General features: G+C 35.8%; 2 protein-coding genes across 2 annotated transcripts; one reads left to right on the plus strand and one right to left on the minus strand.

The window, feature by feature from the left end:
• The first annotated feature begins 4,661 nt into the window (after positions 1 to 4,661).
• On the plus strand, positions 4,662 to 11,890 carry LOC114292269 (proline-rich receptor-like protein kinase PERK10). The gene is made up of 4 exons (XM_028236177.2): positions 4,662 to 5,285; positions 7,989 to 8,249; positions 8,469 to 9,341; positions 10,883 to 11,890. Exons 1-4 carry the CDS (start codon positions 4,853 to 4,855, stop codon positions 11,359 to 11,361), a joined length of 2,046 nt encoding a protein of 681 aa, XP_028091978.2. The 5' UTR covers positions 4,662 to 4,852; the 3' UTR covers positions 11,362 to 11,890.
• Positions 11,891 to 13,705: 1,815 nt separating this feature from the next.
• Positions 13,706 to 16,130, minus strand: CRR4 (Pentatricopeptide repeat (PPR) superfamily protein). Its single transcript, XM_028236178.2, has one exon. The coding sequence runs from the start codon at positions 15,927 to 15,929 to the stop codon at positions 14,043 to 14,045; it is 1,887 nt and encodes a 628-aa protein (XP_028091979.2). The 5' UTR covers positions 15,930 to 16,130; the 3' UTR covers positions 13,706 to 14,042.
• Between the last annotated feature and the right edge of the window lie 7,235 nt (positions 16,131 to 23,365).

Genomic DNA, 23,365 nt, shown 5'->3' on the forward strand with positions numbered 1-23,365 from the left:
AAGACACGTGGCACCTCGGCTGACACGTCGGCGTCACCATGCCACGTGTTGGTATTCAGAAAATACATCCCCACAGTTTTTTTTTTTTTTTTTTTTTGTGTGTTACATTAGGGTGTTACACTAAATTTTTTGTACTCCTTTAAAATGTGTGAAAAATCCCACATCTTTTCGGAATGTTTGAAGAATCTTATTTTTCAAGTCATTTTTGTACTCATTTTGAAATGTTTTCCAAATAAAAAAGATTTTCATATAAAAATTAATCCAATTTGATTCCTATACATTGTGTACTTTACCTTTCTAACGCAAAAGAAAAAAAAATAGAAGGAAACATAATAGAAATAAGGGTATAATAGAAGGAAACATAATAGAAATAAGGGTATAACTGTAAATCTAATTTTTAAATAATTTATTAAATCTATCTTTCCAAAATCAATGGGACTAATTGGTCTATAAAAAAAATCCTTAGGACAAATGGATCACCATTCCTCAAGATGGGATTTATAGGTAAATTTTCCTAAATTTTATCATTGATCAAAAAAATTATTTAAAACATGGCGTTTGGGCGAAAAATTCAATCTTAGATTTTTCTTGCTCAAATGTTCAGGCGCTAATTTATTATGCCTGTAAGGACAAGTTATCAGATAATTATTCAGTAATCTCGGAGTATGGACACGTGGTATTCCATAATATTATGATTGGTTGAGAAGGTGGATATGTGGAGTATTGTGTTAGTAATTGAAGAACATGAAAGAACATATTAAATAATGATTGGTTAAAAAGTACAGAGACGTGATACTCCGAAAATATTGAATAATTTCCCTAAGGTATCATACAATGGCTAAAAAATACCCCTTCACTTCCACTCTCGCTTTTATTCCTTTCTCTTTGCTCACAAAAATCAAACCCTTACCCCTTTCTCTCTCTCTCTCTTCACCGTCATGTCCTCTATCCTTATATTGTGTTTGGTTGGGGGATTTAAGAAGGGTTTTAGAAAGGGAAAGGGAAAATGTATGTGAAACTAGGTGAAATGTAGGTATATTTTATTTACATTTCGCATATCTTTTTCATTTCCCTTTCCAAATCCCCTTACCAAATACAACATTACTATCACCTCCACCACTATGGATGTTTGGCCTCTCTCTCCCTCTCTCACAGATTGTTGTTTTCTCTCTCATAGGGCACCGCCGTCGTGGATGGACCAAAAACCTTTGATATAGCAAATAGAGAATTCCACATCTCAGATCTCGTTACGATGGTGCAGATCAGAGGTCGTTGACACAAATATGAAATTTGCGCTCAATTACATCTTCGATCAGTTCGTCGATGTCAACTTCGTGAACGCTATGTGGTTGAGAGTAGAGGGAAGAGAACCAGAGAGGGATTTAAAGGGGTGGTTGATAACGGTGACGTAGTTGGAGGAGTCGTAGTCAATGTCAGACCAAGAGTTAGGGTTGGTACCGGTCTAGTCAAAAGGGAGAGAGGAGAGGGTAATAATGAGTTTGTTCATTATGGCGATAGTTGATGTCAAATTTGGCCTCTCTCATTGAACTCAAACCCTAAGTCTTTTTCCTCTTTCAAAACCAAGCCTTCTTCTACCGCTTCTGGTCCCCACCACAATAGCACTAGTTCCCTCGTCGGCGGCATCTCCTACAAGGACGATTCTCTAGCTCTCTCTCTCTCTCTCTCTCTCTCTCTCTTTCTTTCTTGATTGTCTTGGTTGTTGTTATATAATTATGATGGTGTGTGGTGTTGATAGGTGTATTTATAAGGGAAAATTGATGAATGTGGACACAGACTATCTCAGATGTTGAATGCCATTATCAAAAGGAAGTGCAACAAGTTCATTCGGAAAAATTAAAGCTCTGTTTGGTGAAAGGAGAGAGTCAAGTGTGGTTTGACGAGAGAGATAGAGAAGAGATAGAAAATAGTCTCGATTTTTGTTTGCTTTGAATAGATAAAACAAAAATTGAACAAATATGGGAAATAGGAAAGAGCAAATTCTAAAAAGGCTCAGATAACAAACACAGATCAGATCACCAGTTGGAAAAATAATTTGAACAAATAGTGGTTTTGTATCTATATGTTTCTTTTTTTTTTCTTTTTTTTTTATTTTTTTATTTTTTTAAGATTTGAGCTCAAATCTGATAAAGGCTCATATTGAACAAATAGTGGATTTGTGGATTTGAACATATAGTGGATTTGTGGATTTGAAAAGATAAGATTTTGTTTGGTTTGGTATTTTAACATATAGAAAAATAAAAATAAAAATTGAACAGATAGGTGTAAAAATTTAGCAGTAAATTTCAATATATAGCAAAAAATTGAACAGATAAGGAAAAAAATTTAAAACAAACAAAAGGACTTCCTGTCAAACTATTTCACAAAAAGTGAACCTCTTATCAATAAAAAAAATATCTACTAAACCTAATACCTTACACACCCTCCAAATTCCATTACAAATTTTTTCTTAGAGCAAATATTGATTAGATATTTCCTATAAAATTTTCTCAATTCATAAAATACAGTTGGAATAAAAAAGCCACCCACATAGGAATGACAACGGGGCACGGCGGGGATCACACTCCCCGTCCCCAATCCCCCATGGTAAAAAAATTTCCGTCCTCGGCTTCAATCCCCGACAGGGAACTTATCACTGTCCCCGTCCCCGCCTCGTAATGGGGATCGGGTTTTCCCGACCCCAAAATTTCCCGGACCAACAAAAAAAAAAAAACCAACCAAATAGAGAAGGAAAGAGATCAACAACAACATCATCAACATCATCAATAACAACATCATCAAATAACATAAACAATAACATCATCAACATCATTAGATTTAAGTAGAGAGAGAGAGATCTGCTCAGATCTGCCGTGGCTTAGGGAACCGACGCCGAAGGAGGAAGAGGTGGCGCTCGGCGATGATGTTCGGTGCTCTTTCTCTCTCTCTCTCTCTCTCTCTCTCTTTGCTCTCTGCTCTCTTTGTTCGGAGGAAGAGGTAGCGCTCGTCGTCATCGTTGTCGTTAGAGGTGGCGCCGATTCGGTGAGAGACAGTGATGAAGAGAGAGATAGAGTAGAGAGAAGAGAGAGAGAGAGAGAATAGATATGAAATGAAAACAAAAAGATGAAATGAGAGAAAGAGAGAAACGAAACAACTAATAAAAAAGTATATTATATATATATATATCATTTCGGGGGACAAACGGGACGGGGCCGGCGCTTGGGCATTTATCACCATCCTCAGCCCGAAATTGATCGGGGATTAATTTTTAAATATCATTCCCGTCCCGTCGGGGGTATTTTTCGGGAAAAACCCGTTCAAATCGAGGCCAGGAGATTGGGTTCCCGTGGGATCAATTTTAAATTGCCATCCCTACACCTACCCTCCATCACAAATACGAAAAGTTATTCGGTGGTTCTAAAATATAGTTTTATGATGCTTGATGCGTGTCTTGATTAATGAAAAGAATGAGACTTACAATTATACGTCAAGTAGTTAAAAAAAATATAAAAATATAAAATTTTATAATTAATTAAGAACATAATCACGTCAAAACTTGAGGCAATCAATTATTTTTTCCCAAAGGGTTTATTTGGCATGAAGGTTTGGGTTAGATTGTGTCTATTTTAATCACAAAAAAATAAAATAGATTTTTTAGTTTAATAAGATAAAATATTATATCCAAATCATAATTATTTCATTTTTTCTCTCACGAAAATTTAGAAAACTAAAAAGCCCATCCAAATAAAAAAAAAAATTTAACCTCAAATTAAAGGGGTATTTTGAAAAGTTAGTTAAAAACTGATTTTTTTTACTTTTTTAATCAATTTTATTTTTTTATGAGTAAGTTATATGAAAAGTATTGGTTTCCAGTTTTCCAAAACACTTTTCAGAAAATTCTACTTTCTTATTTTCTGTGTTTTGTTTTTACTGAATTTTTTTTAATATTTTAAACAATTTTTTTACTTTTTAGACACACCTAACATAAATACACCTAAAAAGTAAAAAAATTGTAAATTTTTTTTTTAAAAATTCACTAATACCAAAAATATAAAAAAATATAAAAATTCAGTATATTTTTTGTATTTTTATGTATTTATTAATTTTTTTAAAATATTTTTTCACAAATTTTTTACTTTTTAGATACATCTAAGTAAAGTGTATCTAAAAAAGTAAAAAAAATGTTTAAAATTTAAAAAATATTCACTAAAAACAAAAAAAAACACAAAAATCAAAAAAGTCAATTTTCAAAAAACTTAATCCAGAAAACTCAAACCAAACACAGTGAATGTGACTTAAAATAAGTTAAAAATTAGGGTAAATTACATTGACACCCCATGAGGTTTATGTTTATTACAATTTTCTCCTCACCTTTTGAAAACTACATCCCCTCCTTAAAGTTTAAAGTTTTATTACAGATTGCCCCTTGAGGTTTAAAGTTTTATAATAGTTCCTCCCTCACTGTAATGATCATCATACATAAAATTAAATTAATAGGAAATCAATGTAATTTTCTAAATGTGAGGAGGAAATTGTAATAAACATAAATTTTAAAGAAGTCAATGTAATTTATTCTAAAAATTAAAAATTAACTTTTAATAACTCATTAAACAAATCAAAATAATTGAAAAATTAAAAAGTAAACGCACACCTCAAACAAAGGTAAAGACGGCCAACACAAAGTCACACCTCAAGTCACACCTCAATCCACACACGTATCCCGAACCCTCTCTCTCTCTCTCTCTCTCTCTCCCCCCTCTAAACCAGAAAAAACAGTACAGTTTCCGCATTCCCACCAAGAAAATATAACTAGAAACTTTCCCACTCGTCCCCCACATTTTCCAACAAACCAAACATGCATATCTACTCTCTCTACCTCCTCTCTCTCATCCTCACCACCTCCTCCACATCTCTCTCTCAACCCACTACCCAACTCACCATTCTCATGTCCATCAAAGCCTCTCTCGACCCCCAAAACCTCCACCTCTCCTCTTGGTCCTCCTCCTCCACCGCCGACCCGTGCGACGGTTCCTTCGATGGCGTCGCCTGCGACGAGCTCGGCCGCGTAGTCAACATCTCGCTGCAAGGCCAAGGCCTCGCCGGAAAAATACCGGCGGAGATTGGTCAGCTGAAGAGCTTGTCTGGGCTCTACTTGCATTTCAATGAGCTCAATGGAGTTGTGCCAGAGGAGATAGCGAATCTCAGTCAGCTCTCTGATTTGTATCTCAATGTTAATAATCTTTCTGGGGAAATACCTCCTGTGATTGGAACCATGGCTAATCTCCAAGGTTAGTTTTGGGTTTTTACTTTTCTTTCATTTTCGTGGGAAAGTTACAATATGGGGGAACCACCTGCAGGGGAGAACCAAAAAAAAATTACCAAGACATGGAGGGGTACAAGTGACACTTACATATCTCAGAGTCTTTCATTTGCACCTCACCACAAACACACTTATACCTCACGTGTTTGTATTTTTTTCCCCTCTCCCACCAGTAGTTCTCCTTACAATATTGTTTATTGGATCCGTGTATATATGCTTCTCTGTATTGAATGTATAGTATTATCTGTTCTACATTTTTGTGGGTATTCTTGTTTGAGTGAATTGGTGAAGTTTACTTTGTGATTTGTGTGTATAGGGTAAATTACACTGATCGTGATCTCCTGATGTTTAAGTTTTCATAATTACACTTCCATCTTTTTTACTATGTGTAGTAAGGTTAAACAGACTGAAACTAATGTAGATAATGTAAAAAATTTAAATAAACTGAAACTAATGTTGATAATGCGAAAACACAAAAATAAATAGCGTAAAATATGCATTTTTGTATAAAAGAAGAGATGATAATATATATTTTTTATCCATATAACTAATAAATTATTAATAAAAATAATCTAAGTGTTATATAAATTAAAATTTCAAGAGAGCTGAATGTAATTATGTTAAAATTATATGACTTACTATTTTTTCTTCAACCCTCAAGGACACCTAAGATTTAGAAAAAATACAATAAGACCCACAAAGTTGGCATGATTACACCGCCAATCTCTTTTAGTAAGACTAAAAGTATCTGAATTAATATAAATGATGGGTAGACACTTGGATAAAGAAGGTAAAATATATATTTCAGTATGAAAGAGATGATAACATTGTTTTTCAAAATTATTGATAAAAAAAGACTAAGTGGCGTGTGAAATAAATTTTTTAGAGAGCTCAATGTAATTATACCTAATTTATGGGGCTCAATGTATTTTTTTTAAACTCATGGAATGTTAGTGTAATATATATATATATATATTTGGGGGGGGGGGGGGGGGGGTCAAACGGTTAGGATTACCTGCATAAAAAACATGTTAAAGTCTTGTCTTGAGATCAATGGCTGTGTCTGCTGGCAATGTGTGTGTGTGTGTGAGAGAGAGAGAGAGAGAGAAAAGTGGGGGATAGTTGAAAAATATAAGGTGTTTGGTAGTGCAAAAAGGTGGGTGGAGGATGAAAGCAATGTAAAGGGAAGGAAAATGGGGGAATTAGATTGCAAAAAGGTGTGGTGATTGGACTATGAGGGTAGTCAGTCAGTCATGCAAGGGAGAATATTCAAAATCACACAGTAAAAAAGACTATCATTTTATATCATTTGCATGTATGTACGTGTATTGATAGTGAAAAACTTTTGTGAACTGTTTTGGTAATATATATATATATTGATAACCGATTATTTGGTCAGTTTACGTGTACCTCAATTAATCTTGAAATTTTAAAATTAATGACCGGACAAACCTCTGGTAACCCAAGATTTGATATGTTTGAAATTGGTGGGATTCAACCTTGCAACATCTGAGATAGCACTCTTCGCATAAATAAAGCTTTGATGGTGGTAACTGATATCTATGTAGAATAAAAATTTTGATATGGGAGCCTTAGGTTCATTCAGAATGATATGGGAGCCTTGGTTCTATCACTTGAAGAAAAACTTATCAATATGACTTAATGTTTTTAAGACTGTTATAATCACATCATTCTAATATATAATTATGTATAAATTTTCAGTTTGCGAATCAATTTTCTAAACAATAAGACATAACAAAACAATCTTACAGATATTTTGGTTATATTCACCTTATTCACTTCGAATGATTTCAAGGTTATTGATAGAGTCGAACAATAGAGGTGTAAATCTAACCCGGCCCATGTTGGGCCTCGCGGGCTCCCCGCCAAAATCCAAGTTGGGTCAGGTCGGCCTGGCCCACGGGCCAAACAATTAGGCCTAGGCCCAGGGGTATTTGGGTCTTGGGCTGGGCTTGGCTAGGCTTGACCTTTTTTTAAAAAAAAAAAATTTATCAAAATTTTATTATTTTTTACTAAAAAAGACATTAAGTCTCGGGCTTTGGGCCGGGTCTTGAGTGGACCTTAAGCAGGTCAATGGGCTGGGTTAGACTTCAAAATGATAACCCAGGCCCAGGGGCTCGGAGCTGGACTCGGGCCCAGGCCCAAACGGGTCGGGCCCACCCCCTTGTGAGTTATTTTTACACTCCTATCGAATAGTAAAGACTAAAATAAGTGGATGAACCAATAAGCCTTGATCGGACTCGGTAAAGATGGACTCATGGAGGTCAAGCTTCTTTCCTCTCTTTCTCAGGTATCGGTATCAAGACACGTATCGACCAGCCAATATTAGACAATATTGGTTGATATATCGGTGAATAATGGTATTGGAAGTTCAAAATCCCAATAGATATTGGCTGATTATTAAAACCTTGCTCCATTGGCTCTAAGGAAAAAGAGCTTCATCGGGTTTCTTTGCTTTTGCAAATGCTGTTGATATGAGGGGTTATATATACAAATGGAACTACAAAGCTTCAAAGCTTGTTCTCTAACTTATTTAGTTATGATTCAGCTTGAACATCATTGTCGTACTTCAACGTTATCATCAACAGTACTGAATGATCAAATCCTGACTAGACAAACTTTAATATGGGTTAATTACCTTTGTTTGCAGTGTTGCAACTGTGTTACAACAAGTTGACTGGAAGCATACCTACTCAGCTGGGGTCTTTGGAGAAGCTCAGCGATCTTGCTTTACAATATAATCAATTAACCGGTGCAATTCCAGCGAGTTTGGGGGATTTGATGATGTTAAAAAGGTTGGATTTGGGTTTTAATCACCTCTTTGGTTCAATCCCAGTAAAATTAGCCAATCCACCGTTGCTAGAAGTTCTAGACATCCAAAACAATACTCTATTCGGCAGAGTCCCCACAGGTAATAATGAAGTATACACAAGTTGTATATATAATGATGTGACTGTGTTGAGACTTATCATTTTAAACGAAGTGCCGATTTAAATGACATTGAATTACAGGAATACTATTGCAACATCATTCTGGTGATAAATTTTGTATAAATAGTATTTTCCTATGTTTTTCCTTACTGCCATAGGCACTCACTTCGATTTTGTTTTTCATATGGATGAAAATGAAGCTCTAAAGAGATTAAACGAAGGATTCGTGTATGCAAACAACACAGGCTTATGTGGAGTTGGTTTTTCTTCCTTGGAAGTTTGCGCTGCTTCGGATAATACAAGCGCCAACAAACCAGAACCATTAGATCCTGACTCAAACGGTCTTCCTAAAACAGATAACCCAGAGGCGGCAAATTTCCAAACAAATTGCACCCATACCCATTGTTCAAATCAGGCGAGAAGGCCACAAATTGCTGTCATATTTGTAGCAATTGGAGTGATAGTTGCACTAACAATTTCCGGGCTTCTCACATTCTTATTGTACCGTTGCCGAAAACAGAAAATCGAAAGTGCTTTTGATACTTCAGATAATCGACTTAGTACTGACCAGGTCGGGGAGGTTTACAGGAAGAGTGCCTCGACGCTCATCTCTCTCGAGTATTCGAATGAATGGGACCCAATGGCTAAAGGTCGAAGTGGAAATGGGTTCTCTCAAGAAATTCTTGAAAGCTTTATCTTCAACCTTGAAGATGTTGAGTCTGCCACTCAGTACTTCTCGGACGTTAACTTGTTTGGCAAGAGTAGTTTCTCAGTTATCTACAAGGGGATTTTGAGGGATGGTTCTGTTGTTACTATCAATTGCATTGCGAAGAGTAGCTGTAAGTCTGATGAAGCTGACTTCTTGAATGGATTGAAGGTTTTGACATTGTTGGAACACAGAAATCTTCTTAGGTTGAGAGGCTTTTGCTGTTCAAGTGGCAGGGGAGAGTGTTTTCTCGTCTATGATTTTGTCCCAAATGGGAACTTGTTGCAGTATCTCAATGTAAAGGCTAGCAGTGGGAAAATTCTTGAATGGTCTACCAGGACATCTATTATTCGAGGCATCGCCAAAGGTCTGTTTATCTTTGTCTACCTACTTTGTGACATTTTTTATATTTCTTTCTTTCCTTGTCTTGTGACTAGGGGTGAGCATGGTTCGGATTGGACCGGACTGGGGGTAAAATCAGGATCAATCCGTTATTTACGGTTCCTAAAAAATTGGAACCAATCCAATCCGTTTAAATCATGGAACCAATCCGAACCAATCCATTTAAACACGGATTGGATTGGTTTAGGACCACGGATTCACATAATTAAATAACAAAAAATGTATATATAACACTTTAATTTCATAAAAACATAAACATAGCGCTATATTAGTTCCACAATAGCAACATGTCTTTCTATAATAGCGACATACTGTTCTAAAATTTAAACAACCATAAAAAAATTGGTTTCACCATAAGTATTTAAACCATTACAAATTAAAACTAAAAACTAACAAACAAAAGTTATAAAAGAAAGTATTATGCGGATTTAGGTTTGAGTTTAGGTTTTATATGGAATAAGAGAAAATACTATGGGGAGAATGTATAATAAAAATATAGACTACTTGTATACAGTTCGGATCGGTTCCAATCCGGAACCGTGGGGTTCAATCCGGAACCAATCCGTGGACTACGGATTTTTAATTGTTCAATCCGGAACCGAACCACGGATTCAAAAAACCAATCCAAACCTATCGGATTGGACTGGACTGGACTGGATCGGATTACGGATTTCACGGATTCCTTACTCAGCCCTACTTGTGACAATGGTCTAGTCCTTGATTTGTGAGCATTTATTTGATGCCACATTAGGAAACACTCACAAATTTGATTGAATAAAAATAAAAATAAAAACTTCTTATCCAATGCCTAGTAGCAAAAATAAAATAAAAATTTGTTGATTGATGGTAAAAATAAACCCTCCTGTCCAAAGGCCAAAGAAAATGAAAAAAAAAATATATATATATATATATATATATATTATACAAGGGCCCCTCAATAGTATAAAGCTGATAAGAAACTTCTTTGTCCAAAAGCCTTGCATACAAAATTGCCATATCCAAAGATCCAGATAAAAATTAAAAAAAAAAAAAAACTCTCATTGTTCGAAGGCGAGTATAAAATAAAATTTTCTTATAAATGACCCATATAAAAAAAACTCTCATTGTCCAAAGGCCCCTAATAGTAAAGGCTGTGAATAACTTCAAATTTTAATTACAAGAGAATAGAAGAGAAAAATGAATTTCACATTGAAAAGTTGAAAAAAAAACAAAAACAAAAAAGAAAAAGGTACAACATGATTTTAGAGAAAATTGAAATGTGTTCATCAAAGAGTTTGAGGAGGAACTCTTTATGTTGAATTTACACATTCAACAACCTTACTTTCACTTTAACCATGGCTGAAACTTTTTCTCATGGTCAATGTTTATTTGATCATGAACTTGCTCCTAAAAACACCCTTTAGCCTTCAAAAAGTAGTAAATAACATCCATTTGTTTTAAGTAGGGACAATCTCCTTACGTTCTTTAAGTTTTAATATTCTGATGTTGATGTCTATTTTAAACCAGGTATCGGATACTTGCACAAAGACAACGGAAGTAAACCTGCTTTACTTCACCGAAATTTATCTGCTGAGAAAGTGCTCATCGACTTACAATATAACCCATTGCTCTCCGATGCTGGCCTACACATGCTCCTGGCAGATGACATTATATTTTCCACACTCAAGGGTAGTGCAGCAATGGGATACCTTGCCCCTGAGTACACTACCACTGGCCGGTTCACTGAAAAGAGTGATGTATACGCATTTGGTATGATTATGTTTCAAATCCTGTCCGGAAAAAGCAAGATTACCCAGTTGAATCGTCAAGGGGCTGATTCATGCAAATTCGAAGACTTCATTGACAAGAATCTTGATGGAAACTTCTCGGAACCTGAAGCGGCTAAGTTGGGTAGGATTGCTTTACTTTGCACACATGAATCTCCTGATCATAGGCCCGATATGGAAACTGTGATGCAAGAACTAAATGAACTCTGCATTTGCTGAATTCTTTATGAACACAAGTTCTTTGGTATCTTATTTCTCAATCCCATGTGTTTTTTTAAACTTATTTTCTAAACCCAAGTTGTTTTATAAAATTGTGTTTTGAAAACCCGATTTTGAGCCTCGAAGCTCTGTTGTCAAAACATGACTTGAAATAACAATCTGGGTTCGAGAAAAAAGCTCAAAATGTCCTGTATTTAGGTAATAAGTTTCAAACAACTCAGGTTTGGTAAATAACTGGATGTTGAATGTTCCAATTATTGTAGTTTGTAGGTAGAGAGGGCCTATTATAGTACCCGTTATGCGATTTTGACCTTGAATGCTTCTATCACTGATCTTTTTGAGCTAGACTAATCTCATTAGAGTTGTTATTTGTATATTTTTTTTTTTCATTTTGTCATTAGGCTGAAATTTTGAATTACTTTATTCTCCTTTTGTAATATTTAGTTGTGACAAGATAGCTTGGAAAAGAAAATGAAATGCTTCAATGTGACAATTGTTTGGTGAATGAGATCAATGCTTTTTGAGTTGAGATTAGATGAGGCTTGATGTCCAGGAATTGTTGGATGTTAACAGGGTAATTCAAAACTAAAATTTCTTTATGGAAACTGGGCAATTCAAAACTAAAATTCCTATTGCCTTGTTAATAGAATTCTTTTTTCTGTTTTAGTTACCAAGAGTGGTAGCCTAGCAGGTGGGAATTCACTTTCACTATGTTTGGTGAGCAAGTGACTCTGGGTTCAAGTCTCTATAGGGGCAATGGTTTCCATCCACTTTTTCTTCTGGTTCCTGGTTGCTAGGATCCTGTTGGGGCTAGAGTCAAGTTGTGGTTCACATCTGTCTTGAAGGAACACTTGCGGTTCCCCCACTTTATTGGGGCCATCTAGGCCCTTTTTGTACAGCTTTTCAGTGGGCGAACGCTATTTTGGTCACGCTGAAAGAAAAATGTTACGGTTGGTCACCCATTCCTACTGTGGGACTATATGTATGATATTCTTTCCCCACATAAAAGCTCTTGTCAACTAAAATTGAAGTCTGAGTTTTCACAAAGATCACACATTTTGTTTATGTTTGGATTCTAGATTTGTCAAGTCAAATGAAAAGGAAAAATGAACGGTCAGGCAACCCACGAATGTTGCATCTAGTTAAGATCTATGTTAAATGAACTCTTCTATTTCTCCCACAATATCTGTGTCCATCGAATATGACATGCGTAAGGGTGCAGGATATGTGTCCGACACTCGTACGCAATTTAGACACTCGGATCCTTTAATTTGTTACAATATATGAGAAGAACAAACTCACATTTGCTAGTAAAGTAATATTTTTAGCCTCACACATGAATTATATATAGAATTTCATATTTTTCTTGAATCGTATTCAATTTCAAGTATATTTCTATATAATTTACAACATTTCATCCGAGAATATATGTGTATATGACACGTCCCCGTACCCATATCCAATTTTGGATACGTATCTCAAGATCTTAAGATTTAAATTTATGAAGGTCTAATGCTTGGATACACACCCGCATCTGATACTTGTACCCGAGTCCATATAACATAGGTTAAGATGTACTCAGTAGACCTAGCGCAAGCATATTAATTCTCTCAAAGACAAGGCTTGGTGGATTTAGCATTCGGGTCCTATAATTTGTTACACATAGAAAAGAAGAAATAAAAAATCTTAGTGAAGACTATGAGTAATGTTGTTGGACTCAAGTAACAGTTTTTAGTCTCCTTTAAATGAGAAATCATATTATCAAAGCTTAAGCATAATTACTCAATATGATTAAGAAATCTTGAAAGAATAAGGAAGTTCTCAGTGCTATCCTAGGGCTAGTAGTGGTATGGTCATGGCAATTGTGTTTCTAGCATTGAGCCATTGCATCTGTATTGTAATGAACTTACAGAAAGTAGCAAACAATCTAGACTTAGAGTTGTGCAATGTGTACTCTCATCATTCCTCTTCAACAGCTACATATATTTTACCTAAATTTTCTATACAGTTGGTGAAGTTTGTAAACAGTTAATACAATTCAATGTTTAGGGAGCACAGATTGGTATTCTGCCAATAGACCACAAAACATTCTACAAAACCATTCCGTTTAAAATTTTCAAGAAAAATTGCAAAACTCTCCCAAAAAAATTCGGAAACTGAATCTCGATAAACTAATTAAAAACGAGGGCTCAAAAACCAAAATGAAAATTAATATTATAGCAACATAAACTGCACATTGTTCCTCCACACAGTTATGATCTTAGGTTACCATAGAAATGTACTGGATGGTACAAAAAATTGCATAACTGTGTTTTTCAGTAATTCTTAAGTTCAGAGAAATGTATTTGACTAGACATTGACAATCCAATGAATTCAAATTGAATTGCCCTCTAAATTTTTTCTTCCAAAATTTACAAGTAGATGGGTAAAATCCATATGGTGTACAGGGTGTAAGGAAGACAGTAATGCCATCCAACCAACAAAGCTACAGAGTTGATTGTTAAATCTAAGCTTATCATTATGAATATATGTTATTACCAAAAACTAAAAAATGAAAAGAGGGAATTCTAGATACTTACATTTGGCTTACAACAAGCTAGTTAGTTATCCACCAATGAATTTCTAACTTCAAATCCATCATTTCCAACTCAACCTCACCTTCAGAGCCCACAGTAGGTGACCTATGAATTCAGTGCATAAAATCCGTCTAACATTGAATAGATCTCTCCAACTTGAGGATAAGATTTATCCCCGGCAAAGAACTTATGAACAATTCCATCAAGTTCAATCCAACTGCAGCCTGGAATTTTCTTTAGCTCTTTTTCTTTCATCGCTGTCCTCACTTTCCTAACATCATCCCACATACCATAACCGGCATAAATATTAGAGAGAAGGACATAGGCGCTTGAATTACAAGAATCTAGGTCAATAAGATGCTTAGCTGCTGGCTCGCCGATGTTGAAACTTTCATGATTCTTACAAGCACTGACCAAAGTCCTCCAAACCACATCATTTGGTTCAATGGGCATTTCCTCAATAAATTTCACAGCTTCTTTTATGCTTCCTGAACGTCCAAGGATGTCAATCATGCACCCGTAGTGTTGGAGTTTAGGCTCCACCTTGTGAACTCTTCTCATAAGCTCAAAACACATCATACCTTCCTTCACCAAACCACCATGCCCACAAGCATTTAAGATTCCAATGAACGTGATATCATCTGGTTCTACAGAAAGCCTTTCCATCTCCATGAACAATTCGAAAGCCAACTCACTTGAGCCATGAATGGCCAATCCACCAATCATAGCATTCCAATGATCAACACTTTTGTGCTCTACATCCTCAAATATCCACATGGCATTCTCTATGTTGCCACACTTGGAATACATGTCTATGAGGGCAACACCAAGTTTTCCACCCAAAACAAACCCTTTTTCCTTTATGTGGCAATGTATTGCTACCCCTTCATCAACGTGTCCCAACTGCCCGACTGCAGAAAGAGCAATTGACAAAGTGGTATCGTCTGGAGACAAATTACCCCCACTTTGCATATCACAAAAAAGTTTTAATGCTTCCTTGCAATACCCATTTTGAACATACCCGGCCATCATAGCATTGCAAGATATTACATCCCTTTCATGCATTTTATCAAATAAAGCCCTAGCAATATCAATCCTACCTGATTTAGCATACCCATCGATCATAGTGGCCCAACTAACAACATCTCTTTTTGGCATCTCATTAAACAAAGCACAAGCAATTTCCAACTTCCCGCACTTCACACAGCCATGGATCATCAAATTCCAAGAAATCAAGTCTCTTTCACACATTTGCTCAAACATCTCCCAAGCAACCTTAAACCCATCTTCTGATTGCGCATACCCACTAATCATAGAATTCCAAGAAATCAAATTCTTCATCTCCCCTGGCATAAAATCAAACAACTCGCGTGCCAAATTAACCATCCCACACTTGACATACCCATCAATCATCGAGTTAAACGTAACAGAGTCCCTCTTCGGCATTCTATCAAACACCTGGCGAGCAAATTCAAGACACCCACATCGCAAATACAAACAAATCAAACAATTCTGCAAAAACACATCAGACCCAATTTCAAATTTCTTCATCAACCCATGAATCTGCAATCCTTCCTTAATCAAACCCATCCGCGAACACGCTTTTAAAACCAAAGAAAACGAAAACTTGTCAACACAAACCCCATTCTCAAGCATCCAAGACAACACAACAACGGCTTCTTTGGGGTCATCGCCATGAGAAAATGACTTGATTACTGCATTCCAGAGGAAAGGATCGAATTGGGTGCTTCGGATTGGGCGTGAATGGTGAGAGAAGAAAAGGTAGCGAGCGAATTGAATGAGAGGTGCGTGTGGTGAAGAACAGAAGGTGAGGATGAGCTTGGTGGAGAGAGAGGTGTTTCTGATGAACCCAGTTGTGATGAGACGAGCATGGATTTGGTTTACATCGATTTGGGTTTTGCAGATTGGGAGGAGAACGAGTGTGGGGAGTGTTGAGTTCCATGGTTGGTTTGAGATTGCGCAGACAAACATTAAAGTTGAAGTTTTTGGAGCTTAGATTGTGAGTATCACTTTTTCAGACCAAACAAAATCAGAATCGTTGCGCGATTAGATTTCTACTTTAACGGTCCATTTAACGGTTGAGGGACAATAAACCCAGATCAATAGCGCGTGAAATTTACGTTCCAATTGCAATACAAATACAAATACAAAATCTTGGCGACGAGAAAATGAATTGTATGTTGATTTTGTTTTAGAAATGGGCTATTTTAATTAATTTTTTTTTGATTTTTTATATATATATATATAAAATAGGAGATTTTTTTTAAGGTCCTGGTATTAAAATTTTATAACATAAAGGATCTCTAATACTTTCATAATGTCTAAAGTCTCTCAAATTAAACAAGAGAAAATTCAATCCAAATTAGAGAAATTCTCTTTGATTTACTTATAATTTTCTTTGATTTGTTTATCATTTTCTTTGCTTTCAACAACAACAACCATCTAGCTTTGAATTTCTCTAGTTCAAACTAGAGAAATTCTCTTCAAATCAGAGAAATTCTCCCTGATTTACTTATAATTTTCTCTGATTTGTTTACCATTTTCTATGTTTTCAACAACAACAACCATTTGAATCAATCAACCTCAACTGTTGATTAAACAATAGATTTAAGAACATACACTTTGCAATAAATGTGAAAATCATGCAGGTTTATAATACTCCCAAGAGTCGATTCATTGTACTAACATAGAACTTGTTACAATATTTGGTTTTGAAAACAATTGATGCAAATTCTAATGATACAAACAACAGGATTTAAAGAAGACATCTATTTTAGCTGGTATTTTACTATCAGAATTTCATTTATTCCTTATCTTTTGTTTATTTTTTAAAAAGCTAACCTATCCAGACAAAACATGATTATTGAACAAGCAACAATAATCATGTGAAGGACTAAGTGAAAAATGAAGCTCAAGAACAAATTAACTGATCCTCTACTTGATGCAGACTTAAATCTATTGTTTGATCCACCCTCTGCAACTTTAATTGTTGCCTGAACTTGTTGATGAAATCATCATCCTTCACATCAACCTGTTCATCTTCTATAGCCTCTGTCGAGACTGTACTCGTCCTCCTCAAAGTGAGCAAAAGTCGACTTGGTGCTTGCTGACTTCTAAATCTTCGCCGAAAGCTTCTCTGGCAACTCGTCGGAGATGGGGTTGGCATCAAACTTGGTCCTGTTCACGTGATGATGGTAGACCTCGTCTAGACTCCTTGAATCATCTTCTGAGATCGCCACCATGAGATCCAGATCGTGAGTAGGCTAAGGTTTGGTTTGGGCAGATGAAGAGAAGAAAGAGAGAGAGAAGAGAGAGAGAGAGCAGGAGTGGAGTAGTTCTGGGTTTGTGTGTTGAGTTTGTTAGGTTTCGAACAGATAGAGAGAGATTTTGATGTGAGAGTATCAAATTTCTCTATGATATATGAGTGTGGGATTGAGGGACCTTAGACTAATTTTTCATATATAATAAAAAGAATATTTAATTTTTTTAATAATTATTTTTTGATTTTTTAATTAAAATAATTAATTTCTGAAACAAGGTTTTTTTTAGAACACAAAACAAGCCTTAATATAATGTCACTCACATCCAAAATAAATAAGTAGGTGTTTGGAGTAAACTAAAAAAGTATACTTTTTGTACTTACATATACTTATTTGGATCACAACAATCAACATCTCCTCTCTACTTTTCTAACCACTTTTTCTACTTTTCTACATATATATATATATATATATATATATATATATATATATTTATAAAAAGTAAAAAAGTACATTTATTTAAAACATTCCAAAATTTATACTTTTTGAACTACTTATCATTATTATTGTAAAAATAAAAAATAAAAAATCATAAAAATCACAGACTTTTTAAGTTATGTTTTGTTTTTCAGTTTATTGGTGATCATCAATTTTTATGAGATATGACATTAGGTTCAAGGATTAAAGATTGATCATTTTTGGTAATAAAGATATGGTTAATGAAATTATTTGTTGAGAAAGATAAATTATTGTTTTAAATTTTTTTTTTCTTCATTTTTATCCCACCGTCATCGGACGATTGTCGAAGAAGTCACTTGTGCCAGAAAGGTCATTGGAGGTGGCCGCAGGGGCGACTTGTGGTAATAGGGACAGATCGATAGATTAGGTAGACAAAAAAGTAATATGTATGGATGATATTTGGACAAATAGACAAATAAATATGAAAAATATTATTTTTTCAAATCATTTTTTTCTTTTGAACTCTAAAAAAATTTTGAAATTGAACTTATGGCTTGACTCTTTTTTATTTTTTTATTCTTTAATACATAAAAACACAAGTATATAATCTAATCCAAGGAATGTGGGGAAAGGGGATAGAAAGCGCAAACATATGGGTCTAACGTGCAATCGTCCACTTTGTAACCAAATTTTCTACTACTAACCTCCAAATGCACTCGTTGGACGGCATTATATTATTAGATGTTGTCGAGTCTGATTTTAAAGTGTGTGAGTAAAATATATATATTTATTATCATAAAATTATGGAGTTTGCAATATTGATTGGAGTCAATACATTTTTTAGTAAATTACACTGACACCTTTTAAGATTTGGTTTAATTACATCTCACCCCTTAACATTCTGGAAATTATATTCTCACTCATGTTGTTAATGATCTCATTTCACAAATCCCTTACTTATATAAAAGATAACAATTCTTATAGTAGAAAAATAGAAAAAATTACATTGAAAAGAAAAAAGTAAAGAAAAGGAAAGGGGGAAAAAAACAGAGGAAGTAAAGCAAAGTACGAAAAGAGAGAGTGCATTAGTTCAATGTCTTCATTCCATTTAAATAGTTACAATGGCAGGGGTTAGTGTAATTTCTCAAATGTCAATGAGTAATATGTATCAAACTCAAACCTTAGGCGTGTAAGTATAATTTACATTTTTTGAATAAGAAAGATTATTTTGAATCAATCACATATTGTCTTTTATTTGCAAGTATATGAACAATTTTTTTTTTTTTTTAGGTACATCGGAAATAAAACAAAAACAAAGGCCTAAGCTCTTTTTCTAGCTCTACCAATGATATCTGCAACAAGCAGACTCCATATCTCAGTTGGTGGCTCATTCACGACTAGGATATCTTCTGGTTGTTCAGCTCCAAGTTTTGCGAGTGAATCAGCACACAGATTTCCCTCTCTGAATACATGTTGCACAGTACATTCACAGCCTTTCATGATAATCTTGGCATCTTCTAAGAGACCTTTGTACGGCGAGTTCGTCTCTATTTCCTCCTTCAATAGCTTCACAGCTTGCATAGCATCCGTCTCAAGTATGATTTTGTTCCATCCTCTTTGTAGCAGAATAGTTAGACCTTTATAGATAGCCCAAAGTTCATTTTCTAAACTTGTACCATGAGGTATTCTACCATAGTAGCCACACAACCATGTTCCCACTTCATCCCTAAATAGTCCTCCAAAGCCACCATCATCTCCTAGCTTCCTGCAGCTATCCGTGTTCAATTTAATCCTACCTGCAGGGGGGAGAATCCACTTAATCAGATTAAAAGCTGGTCTAGCATTAACAATGGCCATGTTAAAGGCTTGGTTGATCTCTTTGGCATAGCTCAAAATAATTTTTACACTGTCTCGGCTAAGAGTCACAGTTTGTTGAAAAAATTTTTCATTTCTGTTTTTCCATATTTGCCAAAGACAGGCAACAAAAATAGTATACCAAGTGGTTTGAGCATTAAAATGAGTTTTATTTCTCGAATTGGAGATAAGCCAAACCAGCCAAGGTTCTTGAATCATGGCAGTATACCAAGGCCTACCAAACATGTCACGACCCGAACTCGCCCCTATGGGTTAAGGCCATAACCGGCCAGTAATCACGAGATTACCTACGGCCTCAAACCAAATAAGACAAGACTCATCAGAGTAAAAGGGGCCAAACGGAAGCAAATTTAAAACTTTATCCATAGAGCCGTGCTTATATACACACCATAACATTCCATATATACATATGTTAATAACTCACAACAGAAAGTGTAATGATAAGATTCTATACAGACAGGATCATCCAAACTAAGTCAACCCATGAAAACTATATACAGACGTATTCAAAACTTCGCCAACCTGACAAAATGTGAATACATAACAAAAGGGCGAAGACGGGTCTCGTGCGTGAGACACAAGGGCTGACTCTCTCAAAACCTTAGTTGTTCCATACAGACTTCACTGAGGCTGGGTCTGGACTTCTCTTGGCTCACCTACAAACACATAAATGAGCGTGAGTGAAAGCCCAGTGAATAATATCAAATCAAATACAGAAGTTACATAACAATGTAGAACAACATGTTCCAAACGGCCTTGGGCCCAATTCATATTTCTATTTAACAGATATACAACTATACGAAATTCAAATCAAGTGACTGTAGTTCCAAACATTCTGGCCTTTGGCCCAATCAGATTTCCATTCATGTCAAAACGGCCTTCGGCTCATTCATTTCTGTCAAAACGGCCTTCGACCCATTCATTTACGTCAAAACGGCCTTCGGCCCATTCATTTCTGTCAAAACGGCCTTCGACCCATTCGTTTACGTCAAAACGACCTTCGGCCCATACATTAGTGTCAAAATGGCCTTCGGCCCACTCATTCATGTTAAAACGACCTTAGGTCCATTCATACATGTCCAAACGACCTTCGGTCCACTCATTTCTATCAAAACGACCTTCGGTCCATTCATTTTTGTCAAAACGACCTTCGGTCCATTCATTTACGTCAAAACAGCCTTCGGCCCATACATTCGTGTCAAAACGGCCTTTGGCCCACTCATTTATGTCAAAACGACCTTAGGTCCATTTATTTCTATCAAAACGACCTTAGGTCCATTTATTCATATCGAAACGACCTTCGGTCCATTCATTCGTTCATGTCAGACTTTTGTCCACAATCCCAATTAGCAACTCATAAAGCTCATCAGGGAATAAACAGTTGGACATTGCTAAGCTTTCAAATATCAATATTACTCACAGTGATCGGCTTGTGGATTTGCCCCGGAGCTTGACCCTACACATTTCATGAACACAAAAGGGTCATTAACAGTTCAATCCGTTCTTTAATCCACATATTCCTCTTTAGGCTTTATTCTTATCTCATTAACTCATTTACAATGCTCAATGCATGCCTAAGAGTGCTTACAAGTGAAAGAGAACGGAAAACAGAACATAGAATGCAACTTCAGAATTTCAGAAAATAAGGTCCCTGCTTGAGCGTGGACTTCCCCGCTCGAACGGACACTTAAGGCCTGCAAAAATACTGGCTACATCAAAATCACGCTCGGGCGTCAACTCTGCCGCTCGAGCGGATGGCCTGTATATATAGCTCCCCGCTCGAGCGTCAACTTCCCCGCTCGAGCAGGAACCATGTCTGCAAAAAGTGCTGGGAGCACGATTTTCCCGCTTGAGCGGCACTTAACCCGCTCGAGCGGACATCAAAAATCTGGGTTTTCCAGATTGAGTTCTTGAGCTCCAATTCGATTTTCAACCAACAAATCATGCATGTTATGGCTCAATTCTCAAATATAAGTATACTAATATGATGTAAACCCCAAATCTCAACCCAATGGAGCACAATTCATAATTAATTCACATGCATGCCCCAATCTCCCATCAAACTCATTCTAACATAACAAATTCATACATTCAAGCTCATATCTTCATAAATTGTACATGCATGTGATGAATTAACCACATTCTCAACTTGGACAACACAAATGGTGATCAAAACATGAGTTTCAACCAAAACTCTTCTTAAATCATGTATTTCAAGCTTATACATGCTATTTCAACACAATTTCTTACATGCATGCATATGTCAAGCTTCAATTCAACAAAACCAACCCAATTTCATTTCAATCTTACTCTTGATCACCTAATTAGCTTGAACACACAAAATTACAAACTATAATCCAAGAATTACTCACCTAGAAGCTTTTATTCTCACAATCTATAACAATTCTTAGATTATCTTCAAGGTTCCCAAGCTTTAAGCTACAATTTGCACAATTCTCTCCTCTCTCCCTCTCTACAGCCGACTCTCCTCTAATTTGAGTCCCAAATCAGTCAAATGAAGCAAGAAGGGAGAATAGAGGGTGTAGTGCCCTTACCCAACAAAACCCACTATTGGCATTATAATAATAATAAGGTAATGGGGCACTAATTAATCGTTTTGAATCTAATTATTTTGATCCGAATCAATTTTTAATTAAATTTCACCGTAGGTTCTAAAAATTATGCCAATCACAATGGCGTAATCGATTTCGGGTTTTGTGGCCGATAAAGCCTCTAATTTAATTTCCAAAGCAGATTATTCAAACAGATATTCCTACGATGGGCAGATAGAACTTCGAAATCACATATATTCACAAAATGGCACATAAAATCATATTAAACACATCATCATACTCATATTAAGGACCAATTAGCATATTACAGAATAGGGGTATTACAGTCTTCGCCCCTTTAGGAAGTTTGGTCCCTCAAACTTATTTTAACTTTAGTCGAACATAAGTCGAAACACCTTTCATTCAACGGTTCCAAACCTTTTTGATAGCCATTTACTTAGTCTCAAAATCGAGCAACAATCTGTTCTCAATCAGTCAGGGACTTACCTTTTCTTCCATATAAGGTTTGTATGGTGCCATACCAAAACTAGAGTGTGAGCCGTTGTTGTAAGCAAAGTCTGCCAATGATAGATAGATTATTCCAATTCCCCGAAGATCTAAAATACACATTTGGAGCATTTCTCCCAGAGTCTAAATAGCTCTTTCTGATTATACATCGATTTGTGGATGGAAAGTAGCGCTGAATCCCAATTTAGTTCTCATCGCCTTTTGAAGGCTTGACAGAATTCAAACACATTTCAGGATTTCTGTCTAAACAATAGATACTGGGACCCCATACAACAAGCAACCTTATTGATGTAAACAGTGGCTAGTCTACAAGCATCATACGAAAATGTCACAGGAAGGAAATGAGCGAATTTAGTAATTCTTTATACAATAACCCAAATGGGACTTACACCTTGAGTACTTAAGGTAGCCCCACAATGAAATTCATAGTCACATATCCCTAATTCCATTCCGAAATAGAGGGAGGTCGAAATAGCCCCGTCTATACCTGATGTTCAACTTCGACTTATAGATACCGAAAATATTTAGACACAATTTCAATAATTGCCCTCTTCAAAGTAAGTCACCAACATATTCATTTTAGATGCTAGCCAACTTTATCATAGAAGTTCGGTCCATTCCCTTGTCATAAAAGTTCAATTCATTCTTCAATAATTCCACAATACACAATCCGATTCGGTATTTTCAGTAGTTCATCATAGCTATTCAAGGTTAATCAAAAGTCTTCAGGAAT

Source organism: Camellia sinensis, chromosome 5, assembly GCF_055761805.1.
Source record: "Camellia sinensis isolate YWXY chromosome 5, ASM5576180v1, whole genome shotgun sequence".
In the NCBI taxonomy this organism is placed as follows: Eukaryota; Viridiplantae; Streptophyta; class Magnoliopsida; order Ericales; family Theaceae; genus Camellia; species Camellia sinensis.

Excerpts from the sequence above, each read along its gene's own strand:
- LOC114292269 (XM_028236177.2), top strand. The coding sequence starts at position 4,853 with ATGCATATCTACTCTCTCTACCTCCTCTCTCTCATCCTCACCACCTCC. Across the intron at positions 8,250-8,468 it reads ATTCGGCAGAGTCCCCACAG|CTCTAAAGAGATTAAACGAA; the intron begins GTAATAATGAAG and ends ATGAAAATGAAG. Across the intron at positions 9,342-10,882 it reads TATTCGAGGCATCGCCAAAG|GTATCGGATACTTGCACAAA; the intron begins GTCTGTTTATCT and ends ATTTTAAACCAG.
- CRR4 (XM_028236178.2), bottom strand. The coding sequence starts at position 15,929 with ATGTTTGTCTGCGCAATCTCAAACCAACCATGGAACTCAACACTCCCC.